Source organism: Gopherus flavomarginatus, chromosome 7, assembly GCF_025201925.1.
Source record: "Gopherus flavomarginatus isolate rGopFla2 chromosome 7, rGopFla2.mat.asm, whole genome shotgun sequence".
NCBI classification, from domain to species: Eukaryota; Metazoa; Chordata; order Testudines; family Testudinidae; genus Gopherus; species Gopherus flavomarginatus.
In genome coordinates, this window is record NC_066623.1 from 87,213,233 (window position 1) to 87,228,422 (window position 15,190).

The window sequence follows — 15,190 nt, forward strand, 5'->3', positions numbered from 1 at the left end:
TGACGTTCCTGAAATTGTGAGACTATCAGACTTGCAGAAATGGAGGGACAAGGTGGGTGAGGTAATATATTTTTACATCTTTTATCACTCATCTTGCCTCTCTAATATCCTGGGATCAATACAACTTCAACAATACTGCAAAAACAAAGCATTTCCTTATTTTTATTCAATTGTAACTCAGCAAACTGAGTCTGCTGGGTTTGTTACAGTTTGCCGAGCATACTTGAAATGTTGTTGTTCAGCATTACTGCTTACTGTCTTCTCATAATCACTCTGTTTAATTTAAATATTATACATTCCTGTTCACTTCTTTTTGTTATGCGTGTGTGTCAGCCACATTGGAATTCTCTCATTTCTTCTAAAAACATTTAAGTTGCCATATTACGCAGATCCAGGACCTAAATGAAACAGAGAACTAAATGACACACTCAATGTGTCTTCCACATTTCCTAATGGCTGGTAACTCGCTCTAGTGTAATATAATGAACAGGCTATATAGTGTAGTATAATGAACTGTTGAAGAGGATCAGGGCTTTGTGCGCTTTGTGAAATAACTCCTTCTTTCTATTAGCTGCAGTTCCTGTAGTATGTTATCAACCCTATCTGCACCTTTTATGGATGTTTCACTTATAAGCTTCTTTGACACAGGTGGCACAAAGGGGATGGCTGTAGCTGGGCAATGGATATCCTGGCTGTAGTATAGCTGGTCATAGCCTATATGTAGGATATCAGGCTGTAGTACAATCAGTGGAGATGGCTTCAATATTAGCCACTCTTGCCTCCTACTCCAACACAGGGAGAATATTTGGGGAAGAAGGAATGTATCAGGGGCATGGTGGATCAGATCTCTACTATACTGGCCCTCTGCTGAGATAAAGTGCTTTGCACCAGTGTTGTAAGTTAGAGCAGTCTCTCGGGTGCTCTGAGCTTGGAGCTGGTCTGGAGCAGGCTTGGGGAAACCATAACTAGATTTCTGACACTTCCGCTCCATGCTTCCCCCGTCATTAAGCAGCACTCAGACCCAGGGAAGGACTGAGCCCACAATGTACAGAAATACAAAGAGCTCATTAACACAAGGCATAGATATCAATAATCAGTAAAGATGCAGATACTTAAGAAAACTAGATTGATTTGTATCTTTCCCCTTAGTGGATAGAAGCCAAGTCAGAATCTCCACCTCCATGGCTGATAGACAAGAAAACCTTGTGATTAGGAGGTGCCGAAGTAGAGAATGCTACCTCTCTGCCATAGCTCTTCCACTCGAGGCCACAGGAAACCGTTTTTTGTAGCATTGAGGGATTAGCATGGGAGAGGGACTGGGGCTGACATGCTTACTGGGCACGTTCTAACCCTTCATGGTGTCTGCACGAAAGACAGTGACTCTCACTACTCACTTCCACACATATCCCCTCCATGCTTTGGAGCCCCCTGAAGGGGATTCTGGGAATGGAGATTGGCAGGACCTGCTGGGACGTTTGCTTTCTGTCTTACTGACAGTTATCTGACTCCCTCTTTTTTTTATTTAAACTAATGCCTATTGTGATTTGATTAATTGATGTTTTTAATGGTGGAGCCTAAATGAGACTCTACTTTGAAACAGGTTGATGCAATGAAGAGAGCACTAGAAAGTCTTAACCTCAACATTGTAGAGATGACAGATGAAAATGCAACCTTAGATGGTGGAGATGTCTTATTTACAGGTACAGTATTAAAGTGAATTTGTTCTTTTTTTCTGGACTGCATGGAGAATTTAACACTATCCGGTCTCTATTAATAAATATTATATTTATACTAGTGTAAAGATTTTATTAGGTCATTTGCTTACCAAATGGCAGCACAGCACTTTAGTTTGAGAGAGGTTTTTTGAATCCAAAACTTCCTGACTAATGCAGAATAATGGAAGTAGCAGTAGACACAATACAAATCATGTGTATTTAAGCCTTAATTCACCTAGTTTGTAATGTATTACTTACCAATAAAGAAAATGCTTTCAGCAGTCAAGTTATTTTCATCATTTCATATTTTTTGTTACTGGCAGCCATGTTTGCACAGACCTGTTTGTGGGAATCATAAAAGCTTGATTCAGACGTAATTGTGGTTAGTTATTTGCGTAAACACTGGGTAGGGCATTTGTAGTTTATGGGGAAAATAAACTTGCTTGCCAGATGTCACGTGGAAGAGAAATGGAGTTGCCACTCAAATTATATGCATGAACAAATTCAAAGGGGAAGATACTGATGCTGATTTTTACATAGTTAAACCCATTCTGCATTTTCTCACATTGGCTGGGTATACATTTGCCCCTTACCTGAGATAAATGAGGCTGTTTATTTTGATCACCATCACAATACACAGGTTACTTGCCTTACTCACAAAGGGAACAAAATTGTTTCAGATTAAGCAAACCAAAAAAATAAGGCATTTCTGCTATGTTACAGATCTCAGTATCTGTTTCCTAGCACCTTGAAGATAGCTGTGTTTTTATTACTGAGGTTTAAAATTGAAGAATGAGAGAAATCTCAGAAGAGGAACAGAAGGTCACTCGGTGACTTGCTAATCCAGTCCAGCTGTTCTCTCCATTTATCCTATAACCACTGCAAAGCTTTAAAGGAAAGGGAACTGTTTGTGTATAATTTACAGTGATTATCCTTCGCCAGAAGAAAAATTTAATTAGAATCGACTTCCAATTGCAAGTTGCATTTTTTTTAAATCTACATTTCTAGTTTGTTTTGTTTCTAGGCTTTTTTAGCCACAGTTAAGTCTCATATTGATAATTGTGAAGGACTTTATATTACAACATCTCCATCTCAAATTTGCCTATTTTTAAAATGTGCTCTGATTATTAGATATGGTTGGTGTCCATGTATTTTTCAGCCATTCAAATAAAAAAAATCATTAATTTTGTCTTTACTATTCTTTGCACTCTCCATTTCAGGCAGGGAATTTTTTGTGGGTCTGTCAAAACGGACAAATCAACGTGGTGCAGAAATTCTGGCTGACACATTTAAGGTTTGTACACTTGTTCTGCAATAAGACATTCTGCTTTTTGTGGCACAGACAAAGGGGTTAAACTATAGCCAGCTGAACCAAAGACATTGGCCAAAATGTTCAGAAATGGATATCTAAAGTCAGGCTCCTTAAGTATCTCTATTTAGATTCCTAGGCACTGGCCTGAATTACAAAAAGGCAGAGAAGCCAACCAGATCCATCAAAGTCACAGATCTTCAAAGGGGGACAAAGTAAATGTGGAGTCAAGTCAGTTATGAGGGACTAATACTGTAAATAGGGCAGTGCCAGGTCACTACTACTTACTATTATCTTAGGCCTCCCATTCCTCCTCTAGAGAAGCTCAGCAATATGCATGAACATGTTCTCACTTGGGTTCCTGACGGGTTTTTATATAAGTGATTTTTAAACATGTAACAGATTTATTTTCAGGTGCACAAGTAGTGAAAACTGCAGTAGTTCTGTATTTTTCTTTGATGCACAAGGCAAGCCAAGACAGCCCAAAGGGGCATGTCACAGTCATAGTTGACTGTAGCCAGTTTACCTCGGGACATGCAGATGAGTTAATTTGCAGAGGAGCTAAAATGTGTCATTGAATTACTCAGTGCAATTATGGAACTGGTACTGATTTGAAGTATTTACTGTGCACCTTCTTCATTTCTACATAGGATTATGCTGTCTCCACAGTCCCTGTTTATGACTCTTTGCATCTGAAGAGTTTTTGTAGCATGGCTGGACCAAACCTGATTGCCATTGGTTCGACTGAAGCTGCGCAAAAAGCCCTCAAGGTAAAATGCATAGGAAAATGTGTGATAGGTGACTAATTTTACTTTTATCTTAAGACAAGAACACCCGAGTTTAAAATAGATACAGTCTCAGTACAAGAGGGAAATAAATACACCTCAGAGAATCCCGCGTGAACAAAGTGCAGGGAATATTATTCATTAATTATATAGGGAAAGCTTTATGCTAATCTAGTTTTAATGATCTAAAATAGCTTCCAGAGTTACTACAAGCTTGTACCTGATGATGTGAGGGGATGTGTTTTGTTCGTTTGTTGCATGGGATGGGGAACAGGTGGAAAGGAAGGTAGAGACTTAAGCAGGGAAAGAGTTGTCTGGGTTCATTAACTTTGAATTCTTATCTCTTGATGCATAAAATTAAGTGGAAGGATTTAAGGAAGGAGTGAACATGGTCAGAGCAGTGGGATAGGATTTTTTTTTATTTTTTTAAGCGGGAACATGGGAATGACTGGAGAGAAGACCAGGTAGATTTTTGGAAATGTCAAAGAGAGAAGTAAAAGGGTTGAGAGCTTGGATGTGAGGAGAGAAGGTTAAGGAGGAATGGAAAATAACCCTAAAGATGTGAGCTGAAATAACAAGGAGGATAGTGAAATTTCTGAGATGGAGGAGAGAAAGTTGAATAGCTGGGAGCATGCAGCCCTCTCCAGGAGGTGGGAGATGAAGAAGATAAGGAAGATGGGTTGAAGGGAAAGGGAATATACAGGCTCTACTTTCAGTAATTCCACAACGTGCTGACACCTAGCTGTAGGATATGGGCAGAGTACAGTAGGAACAGGAAACAGGCAAATGTGCCAAACCAAGTACTGTACCTGAGAGAAGGGACATTGTTGAGTTTCTGGCTTCTTATCTCAAAGGGGACACTAGTAACTCTCTTACCAATCTGAAAAAGCCTTCTGCCTTGAAGTTTTTAACATGAACATTTACTGCTGATTCTGCCTTGCTATCATAGAGTAAAGTGAAGTCCAAGCTCTAGGATGAACCCATTGCTGCACTTCAGTTGCAGAAGGGTAAGGTGGCTAGTGTCACCTCCAAAAAGTGTCAGTCCTTCACATGAACTCCTTATGCAATTATCATCCTGAGACTCCAGTGCCCACCCTAGAGAGGCTCTCTATCACAAGCTGGATGTTAAAAGGTCTTCTGTCTAGAGTAGACTAACGCACTAACAGCTCCCCTCCCTTTTTTGTAATGTGACATTTATATGTACAGTCAAGCCATGTCCAAAAGAATTGTAGCTAAATGGGCATCAAACAGTGTTTCTCATTCTTAATCCTTATTAGGAATGACTTCTCAAGGTCAGCACAAGGTTAATTTGTTCAGTAACAGTAAGTAGCCAATGTGTTCCCAAATGTATGGCTATTATTGTACTGGTTCTCTTGCAAATAACAAATTCAGGCTTTGCTTGTCTGTACTAAAAAATCTACTTCCAGGTTGAGAGTAATGTGGTGATTATTACTAACCCATGCAATTACAATATGTTGTAACCCAGCTGTGTCTCGCCTTCTGGGGAGGAACAGGAAGGTGAAGGAGATGTCCCTTTGTTTAATTGTATTGGGGAAAGAAATCTTAATATTTCGCTGATTAAAATATGGCTTATTGTTTTAGATATATAAGGTTTTTGTATTTGTAGTTATTATTATTATAACCATAAAACTTATTTTGGAAATTAAAGAGTATTTATGTAGTGACTGTGTCAGAGGCTTCTGATCAGGATCAGGGTCCCAGTGTGCTGGCCAGAACATGGAGCAACTCTGAAAGAAACATGGCTCCTACCCCAAAGAGCTTACGGTCTAGGGCTCTGATCCTGCAAAGACTTGTGCACTTGCTTAGCTTCGATGGGACTCAGATGCATAAAGTTAAACAGATGCATAAGTCTCTGCCGGTTCAGAGCCATGGACTGTAAACTCTTTGGGGTTGGAACCATGTATATTTCAGAGTTGTACCATATTCTAAGTCTTTGCAGGATGAGGGCTTGAGAGACTCTCAGGAGCTCCAGGTGCCCCTTAACCCCAGCAATACCAACATCTGCTCACCCAGCAACCACCCAGCTTCCCATTCAGACTCCCCGATCCCACACACACACACTTGCCCACCTACCTACCTTAGCCTGAGCTGCCAAATCTGTGAATCTCTGTGACCTACCCCCTGCTATCAGGGTCTGAGACTGCAAGCCTAAGTTCATGCTTATAAGCAAATTCTTCATTTGCATAAAATGTCACATGGAGCAGAAAAAAACGTGCAAAACTGGTATCAATGTGAAATAATTTATTTGACCCTCAGGCTAAAACGACTGGACACAGGCCTATTAAGAGATGTTCTGTTTAACTGAAAAACGATAGCAGTCACTACATATAGCTATAAGATAATAACAGTCCATACCTACCTGCAGCACCACACCCCCTTTTCACTTTCTGTGAAACTAAATGAAAATGGCTTCGGTTGCAGTGCATTGACACTCCTGATTCTGTATCCCTGACAATCTAGCCTACGTGAAGTGCTATGTAAATTTCCCCATGTGAGTTGATCTGTATGCCCCATCCCAAATAATCAGGCTCAAACTCCAAAGGCATCACAAGCAGCAGCCTGATAAATCTTGCACATACTCAGCCACAGTAAAATACTTCTTTTGGATGATTTATAAACACTAACACAATTCAAGCATAATACTGTTTTCTGACAGTTTCAGTTTGAACTCAAGCCAAGACTAATTTGAGTACTCTTCAGTTTGATTAAAGCCATTTGCACAGCTCTGCTCATCCTGCAGTGCATCAATTTAGCTACTGAAGCCAAAATATATTTGTGGATAAGATGATAAATAAATTGAGGTTGTAAAGCACCAGCCATGTAAATATTACCAGCAGTTCAGATACAGCAAAATGCAGAGTATTAGTAATAAGAAACGATGATGCGTTTTCAAGCTTTTTAGAGGGTACTAGCAAGGTAACCTAACATTTAAAAAAAAATACTGAGAAATAGCTTTTTTAAATTGTTGATCATGTTGGTTTGCATGGTGTTTTTTGATATTAGAGATTTAGAAGTATATACATCTCTGTATGAGGATCAGTACTAATGAGGCATGTGCACATGTAACTACACACCGTGAATCGAGGTTAGAGTATACTCCTAAAGGACTGGGACGTAAAGAAATCCATACAAGTATTACTGATAAGAAAACCCAGTGTTTCATAGGACAAAATATTAAGTGTGTGCAACTTAAATAATCATTTCCACAAACTTAAGCTGAACTAAAAGCATTTGAACTAAGGCAAAAGTTTTAAAACCTAGATCCTGAAGTTAGGCAACTAGGTCCTCTTAGAGATACCTGAATTGAGGATACTTTCCTGAAAGGTGCTGAATCCCTCTGAGGTTTTGAGGGCCCAATTCCCAGCATTACTTCAATGGGAACTGCAGCTCCTGTTGACTTCAGTAGGAGTCATGAGTTCTCCACACATCTGAAAACCAGACCGCCTTTGAAGCTAGTCCTGCAGGGTGCTGTGTGTGGACCCAAAATTAACTGGAATAAATGAAGACTTTTCACTTACTTCAGTGGGCTTTGGATAAGGCCCTGGAAGGTAATTTCCCATGAAAGTGCCATTGGAAGCTGAGGGTGCTCAGCACCTCACAGAAGCAGTGAGCACATTTTAGGATCAAGCCCTTTGTTAGCTGCTTAAATGTGGATTTATTTCACCAAATTTATTTTAAAACAAAAACAAGTATACCCAGAGCACCTATCCCATAAATAAGAATACAAAATAAAATAATATAAAGACCTGCCTATATCTAAGTAAATATCCATCAAACTCTTTCAAAAAGCCTAAGAAGTTTATTTTGTTTTGTTTTATTTTAGCAGAATGTCTGGAAGTTTATCACCAAGTTCTGCACCAAGAGTCTTTCTGTAAAAATTTTTAGCCTAAAGTACTGAATGAATTGGTCCTGGTGCTTGCAACTAACAAATTGGGTATTATTTATTCAAGTCGTGTATTGTTCATAAATAATAAATTTAGTAATTTTGAAACCGGAACATCTGAGTTCAGTCTAGCCTTTCCAGGATGCTATATTGTTACATTAAAAAAACTGTTAAAAGAAAGTTAAGTTTACAAAATCAGGCATGGAAGGGTTCTGTCCCCTTGTGCATCATAACAGTATAGGTGGTCTGTGGCATACTCAGAAGCAGAATGCAAGCTTCCTTGGTTCCAGCCCTGTGCTTTAAAACACGACATCTTCATCTTGCAACCCTCTGTCTCCTTCACTGTCCAGCCTGTCCACTGACTGAGGCAGCGTTCCTGTAAAACAAGTAGTCAGTGATAGTGTATCATCACCCTTATGCACAAGGAAGCCAAATTAAGATTCCAGAGAAATCTTACTTCTGGAATTTCTTAACTTGCGAGTTGCCTGACTTTCAAACTTGAACATTCCCTTAATGTTAAGGGATTTTTTAATGTGGATTCCTGGGTTTTTAATTAACATACTGAAAAACCAGAACTATCCAATGGGAAACATGTTGACTCCCTTTGAATCATCAGCTGGATCTGGCCCTAGAACTTTCAGATCCACAATACAGACATCTCCCAACAGGTAGCAGTAGTAGACTTTATCCTGTATGGACCAACGATTAGAGAGGGATATGAAACACATTTTGTCAACATCTTGGAATATTAGGAGTCAGGATTCCTGGGTTTGAGTGCAGTCTCTAAAGGAGAGCCTACTGTAGTAGTAAAGACTGCAACTAGCCACCTGCGTGGACTGGCATACTCATTCTGAAAGCCAGTGTAGCTAAATGGATGAAACTTGAGTCTGTGATAATTAGGCTTAGAAGGATTAGATTTTCATCAGTAAATGTTGGTAAATCTCTTTCACTGTACCCACACAAACTGACTAAAAATATTTCCATCAATAATAGAAATTTACAGTTAGGAAAAATAAGGGAAAATGCAGCTTGAGCTTATTAGTCTGATTTAAGAATATCAACTTTGTATGTTTTGATATGACATTGGCAATTTGTGTTTTAACAGTTATAAGTCTTTACCATTTTGAATCTCAAAATCCATCATTAAATAGTTATCTTCTCACAACTAAGAATTCAAATTAATAAAAGTAGAAAAAGTCTTAAAAATAAACATCAGTATTGTCCATTGAAATTAAAAATGGAATTCCAGCAAACCTAGTCAGATTGGAGACCTGGGGGTCCATTCCCAGCTATGCCAGAGGTATATTTAACTGGCATGCCTAATGTATAATACATATAGGAAACCATAATAGACATTATAACTTATCCTAAAACAAAAGCAAAATGATTGAGCTGTGTTTGAGCATCTCTGGCAGTGCATCTGGTTTTATTTGAGTTAAGGATGTAAAGGTTAGCAAATTAAGTGGCTTATTTTTTGTTAGTTGGAAAGTGGCCTGTTGATCTGTGCTATGCTGCCATGTTATACTGGATACAATACACCTCTAGCAACAATCTTGTTGGAGGGACAGAATCTTTTTCTGGTTTTTATATTGTAAAATATGTACTTTGGCAACTCTTTAATTAATTAAACCACTTGAGTATAGCATACTATAATTTATCATAATCATAGTGCTGCCTATGTGTAGTGCTGCATGTGAACTATGAAATGTCTGTACAGGCTTTAGGAAAGAGGTGGGCAAACGACCATCCTGCCTGGCCCCCGAGCTCCTGGCCGGGGAGGCTACCTGAGCCCCACCCCTGCTGTTTCCCCTCCCTGCAGCTACACCGCCTCGCGGGCAGCACTCTGGGTGGCAGGGATGTGCACTCCTGCAGGGCAGCACGGCAGCGTGTCTGGCTCCAGCCGGGTGGCGTGGCTGTCAGACATGCTGCTCTGAGCGGCATGGTAAGGGGCCAGGGAGGGGTTGGATAAGGAGCAGGGGCTCCTGGGGGGCAGTCAGGGGACAGGGAGCAGTTGGATAGGGTGGAGGTTTGGGGGGGGGGATCAAGGAACGGGGGGGTGTTGGATAGGTATGGGAGTCCTGGCGGGGGGGAGCCTGCTGGGGGGTGGGCGGGATAGGGGTCAGGAGGCAGGGGAAAGGGTGCAGGGGGGTTGGATAGGGGATGAGGTCCTTGGGGGGTGGTTAGGGTCGGGTGGGCAGGGGACAAGGAGTGGGGAGGGAGGGTTGGATGGGTTCTAAGAGGGGCAGTCAGGGGGCGGGATGTGGGAGGGGGCAAGGGCTAGGCTGTTTGGGGAGGCACAGCCTTCCCTACCCAGCCCTCCATACAGTTTTGCAACCCTGATGAGGCCCTTGGCAAAAAGTTTGCCCTCCTCTGCTTTAGGATAATAAAACACGTTAGAAACAGACAATAAATCAGAAGTGACATTTTGGCCATGAGATCTTCTTCAGGCTCTGTAAAATATAGACCATGGTTATTTGGGCTACAATTGGAAAGTGAGACTGTAAGAAATTGGATGAAAAAGGAGTGGTAGAAATTAACTGCAAAAACTGTCATTGCCTGAAGTCTCCCACAGCTGAAGTACTAGCCTCCTCTCGCTCTGCCCTGTGCTATTTTCAGCATGCATTTCTTTCAATCCTGTTTTAGAGTATGTATATTGTGTATGTGCTATACCTGTCAAGGGGATCAAGAAAGGAAAAGCAAGGTCTTTTCCCCCTTTCGGGGGGGCCAGGATTTCACCCTATATATTGCCCCTGCCTGGCGTCCACACCCTCACCCGCCCTACCCCCCATATCTTTTGGGCCTGATCCTTTGCTACTGAGGTCAATGAGAACTTGCCTTCAGAGGTGCTGATTCAGGCCCTTTGCTAGTGTGTGCCTTGGCATTGAGGTGAGTGTTTTTAGATGCTCATTCCACTCTTCTTTTGCCCTCCCAGTCACACATTTAACAATCTGCTGAGTCTTGCTGAAGCAATAATTGAATTGACACTTGTCTGATGTAATCCAGTGAAGATCTCATTAGCCATTGGAACAATTGCTAGGCAGGATCAGTGCAGAAACAGAGGCATAGTTAATTCCTTTTATGTGCTCCTTCGGTCCCCCTCCCCTTTCAACCTTTTTTCATTTGCAGACCCCTAAAAAAATTTCAATTGGAGATGCGGAGCCCTTTGGAAATCTATTGTCTGTATATGTGGTTGAATTCTGTTCAGTCAGGTTTCAGTCTTAAGTGTTTCATGGACCCTTTAGACATGGTCTGCAGACCCCCAGGTCAAGAACCACTGGCTTATAGGCTCCATAACTTTGTAGGACTGCATCAGTGAAATAGCATCCTTCCCACATGACATGCTTCTGTGCTTTCTGTGATGGACAGAGACTGACTAAGTGAGTTTTATTGGTGGAGTTCCAGTGGGAGAGGGAAACTCACTTGTGTTCAAGCCCTTTCATCTCTCTTTTTGGACACCTGCTGGCAGTTCCTTACGACTTCATTGCTACACACAGTGCTCCTAACCACAGTCTTGGCAATGTCAAACATATGCCAGCAAATGGTCCTACTGTATTTTTTGGCAACCTCCACAAGCCAATAGTGATTATCTTGTCCACCGGGATTTACGCTGCCCTCTGCATAGACTCTGTAGCTTCAGGCCAAAGTCTACACAGAGTTAGTAAAAGGTATCGTTCTCAAGTCATTTACGTCAAGCTCCTGCTACTGCGTCATGCCACCACTTGGTGAACTGAGTCCGATCCAAAATAGACACTCCGCGTGGGCAAGGTTTGTTATCATAAGACTGGTACAGCAAACACTGATGTCAAGCCACTTGACCCACTTCTCCTTCTGGAGCAGTGTCCAATGCCTTGTGCTGGCAGTCTGGGGTTCTGCTCACTGTATTGAGTTTTCACACTCCATCCATTCTCTTATGAAATCAACTACCAGTGTAAAGAGTTGTTATATTGCCTCCATGATGAGGTCTTGCTGGGGTTGCAAAATGATTGCGAAGATGAGACCGCCAACGATTTAATGCAGTTGAGCTTGTAACTGTTTCTTCCCTACAGGAACTCAGAAGGAATGTGGAACAACTGACCTCTGTGCTTCTGAACTGATTCTTGGTAGCCAGGAATACATTCAGATTCTAGGTTATATTAGAATATGTAGTAGTGGAATAGTAAGAACTCTGGAAGTATCCTTTCCTTCCTAAATACAAGATGCTCATAACATCTTTGACTTGTCTGAGTCTCGACTCTCCCATTCTGTAACTTCACTGGTACATGGGAGTGGGATTGATCGTTCATCATCTTAACTCCTGCTAAGGATACTATTACAAAAGCAGCTCAGTGCACAGTTCTGGTACTGGTCAGGAGAGGCTACTTAAAGCCTCACGGAAGGAAGGAAGTAGAGAAAAAAGTCTGTACCAAGCAACTGGGTTCATGGTCTTTATTCAAAGCCAAGATTTCAGCGTAGTGCTTTCAGAGACTTTGGAGTAAATTATTATAACATTGACAAAATTGTCCTGGTTCTTATGGTGCACATCTCCTGTGTAGCTGCTAGGGCTTCTGTCATGTGCCATTATTAAAAAGCAGACTACTGTTATCAACCACCATAGCAGAGTTACACTCAATTGTGTAAATACTAAGGAATTCCTAGCTATGAGTTATGTAAGTGCCTGCAGAACAGGGCCCCCAAGTGGCAACTTAATACTTCTGTATTCTGCTAGACTGGCAAATACCTCCTGGAAAATATTAAGAACAATTTATGTAGATAAAAATCTACAAATACTGTCGTTCTAGTCTCTCGTTTTTTAGTGATAAAGACTTTTGCGTTAAAAAAAAAAAACAGGGCCTCTTATTCCTTTAGCATTAATCACTTATGCCTCTTCTTATTCCCCACATGAAGTCATAATTCTCTATTTATGATATTGCAGTGAGTTGCTGTGGAAATGATTACAAATATTAACAGCCCAAAGAGGATGACTTCAGGTAGGGAATAAGTTGCAAGTGCAGATGAATGCTGACTTTTGTGTAAGTGTAGCAATGAAGAATGAGCTTAGTGAAACAGAGAGAACAGACAAACTGCTTCTAAATAAAACGTTGAAAAAAAAATAGTTCCATGAGACATCTGCTGTTCTGAACCTTGCTGATAACATTTTGTGAATTCAGACTGATATTTCTTTTAGCTTATAGTTACTGACTCTGGGCCTGATCTTACAAGATACTGTGCATCTTCAACTCCTTTTAGTGTTCCACTGCTTTGGGAAGTGTGAGCACTCAGCATCTCATAGGGTTTGGCTCTCATTGTGTACCAGAATGAACACTACTTACAAAAAAAAAAAAAATCACCAGTAGTAAAGACTACAATATTTTGGACCTCTTTAAAATTGAGAGACATGTCTTTGAAATATCTGTTATATTAAACTTAGTGTATGTGACTGAATTTACTTAGTTGTATTTGTCTATAGACAGGGCCAGTTTTAGGCTGATTCCCCCTATTCCCATGACTCAGGCCCCGTGCCTCAGAGCGCCCCGCAGTGTCCGGAAGAGGGCCCCCGCAAGGTAAGGCCACAGAAGACAACTGCTGCTGAGGAAGAACCCTCCGCCGAAGTGCTGCCGAAAACAGCGGCAACCAATTGAGCTGCTGCCCAATTGCTGCTGTTATCTTATGCAGCAGCTAAATCGCTGCCGCTGTCCTCGGTGGCAGCTCTTTCGAATTGGGACCCGCACATCCTAAAGATGGCCCTGTCTATAGATTTTATGGATTATAAGGTACCAGTTGCTGTAGAATCTAGTCTTCATGAGGACATACACTTCGATATAATAATTAACCTGTAGAATGACTGGGAACAGCAAGACTTTTAATTTTTTAAAGTCCTAGTCAAGGTAAGTATGGGACCCCTTTAAATATGTACTTGTGACCAACAGGGATCCTGTCAGCCTAGAGGAGTAAAGACAGAGGCTGCAATGATTGAAGGAGTTGTCAGCTTACTTTCCGTAAATAGGAACTTTATTTTGTTGTTTTCTGCTCCTTTGCTTTCCTTTATTTTTCAGGGCATCAGCTTCCCTTCTCTTCGTGAGTTCCTGTTCCAAAAGACAGGATGTTGGTCGTCTAGATTCCTTCATTAAAAACAACAGCAAATCTAAGTCATTTCCTTTTCTCTTCCTCAAGAGATACTTGCCTTCTGCATCAGCCGCTTTATAATGCTGATGGCGTCACATCAATGTGACCTTAGTACAAGGTTGTTTAAAGGAGGTAAAGCAGCACAGGTGTGCTTTGAAGCAGTGCTAATGAACATCAGATGTTGCCAGTTAAATTTGTGAGGATGTAAAGGCTTTCCTGAGTTAGGAAACATTTAGTTATGGAATGAACTGGAGGGGAGACTTCTTTAAAAATGAGGCAATGTGTAATACGTGACTGAAGGGATGCAGTAGGAATTAAAAAAAAAAAAAGGAGGGGGTGGGAGCCTAGATCTTAAGAACACTAAGTGTAGAGATGGTGGTTTGGTATTTGGCAATCTCACTGTGGTCTTGTCTACACTAGATGCTTGGTATATTACCTGCCGTTTTGGTTCCACTACTTTGTCTGTAATACACCAAGTTTATTCAAGAATTATTCTTTTGGGAGGTCCAAACTACAATAGGCATTGCCCACATGGGTTCTTATCAGTGTCTTCAGTATTTTATTCCAAATCTCCAAGAGGTGTCTCAACATCTAATGAGAATTTCTACTACAATTTATGCCATATGAGGCTACCCCATCTTTTTCCTGTTGAAACGGCTTGGCCGTCATGTTTAGTGCTATGTCTGAATCCTGGGAGTCTCGGAACATCATGAAATCCAGGCAAGGTCTCTGTTTTTTCCTGGTCCTGCTCCTCATCCTTTTCCTGCCTGGTATGTGGCACTGCTGTTCTCCACCTTATTCTTCATCACTGCATTTCAAAGAGCTTCTATGCTATTCACTAGGACTTTGATCTGTGTGGAAGGGCAAGTACCAAGGATTTGGTGCAGCTTATCATGGAAAAGACCCAGTTTCCTCCATGCACCAAGCCTACTCTCATTGTCCCAACCCTCCTTGTACTGAACCTTAATTCCCATGATTTTTCACAGCACTGCTTGTTACTTCAAGCGGAGCCTATCTCCGCTATTTGGTTGGACACTGGAGTCCTAGAGAAAAATCCTTGGAGCTAGCATGCCATTCCTGTCCATACTAGCACTGTACTGGTGGAGATTAATACAGTGGAGGACAACACAGTAGCTAGCTTTGTTTGAAGCGGGTCAAATCCAACCAATCATTTGCCTATGTACAGCTGGGAGAACGAGTAACTTTTTCTTCCCTTCTCATTTATTGCTTCACTAGGTTTAGGGGTATAAGTAATATTACTTCTGTAAAGCAGTCATCCACAATGAAACAGTCTTACAAGTATGTCCTCTGCTGGGATATGGCTTTGAAATCTAGGCATTTGTTTGTTTTTTTTTAATATCTAGGCTCCTTGGAA

At 41.1% G+C, this 15,190-nt stretch overlaps 1 protein-coding gene across 2 annotated transcripts in view; it reads left to right on the plus strand.

Annotated features, from left to right (window-relative positions):
- The window catches only part of DDAH1 (dimethylarginine dimethylaminohydrolase 1), a 146,691-nt gene that overhangs the window by 122,304 nt on the left and 9,197 nt on the right, over positions 1–15,190 (plus strand). For both annotated transcript variants that reach the window (XM_050962197.1, XM_050962195.1), the window contains exons 2-4: positions 1,601–1,700; positions 2,936–3,009; positions 3,675–3,794. In XM_050962197.1, coding sequence (XP_050818154.1) covers positions 1,610–1,700; positions 2,936–3,009; positions 3,675–3,794 — 285 coding nt within the window. In that variant the 5' untranslated portion in view covers positions 1,601–1,609. The remainder of the gene's footprint in view (positions 1–1,600; positions 1,701–2,935; positions 3,010–3,674; positions 3,795–15,190) is intronic.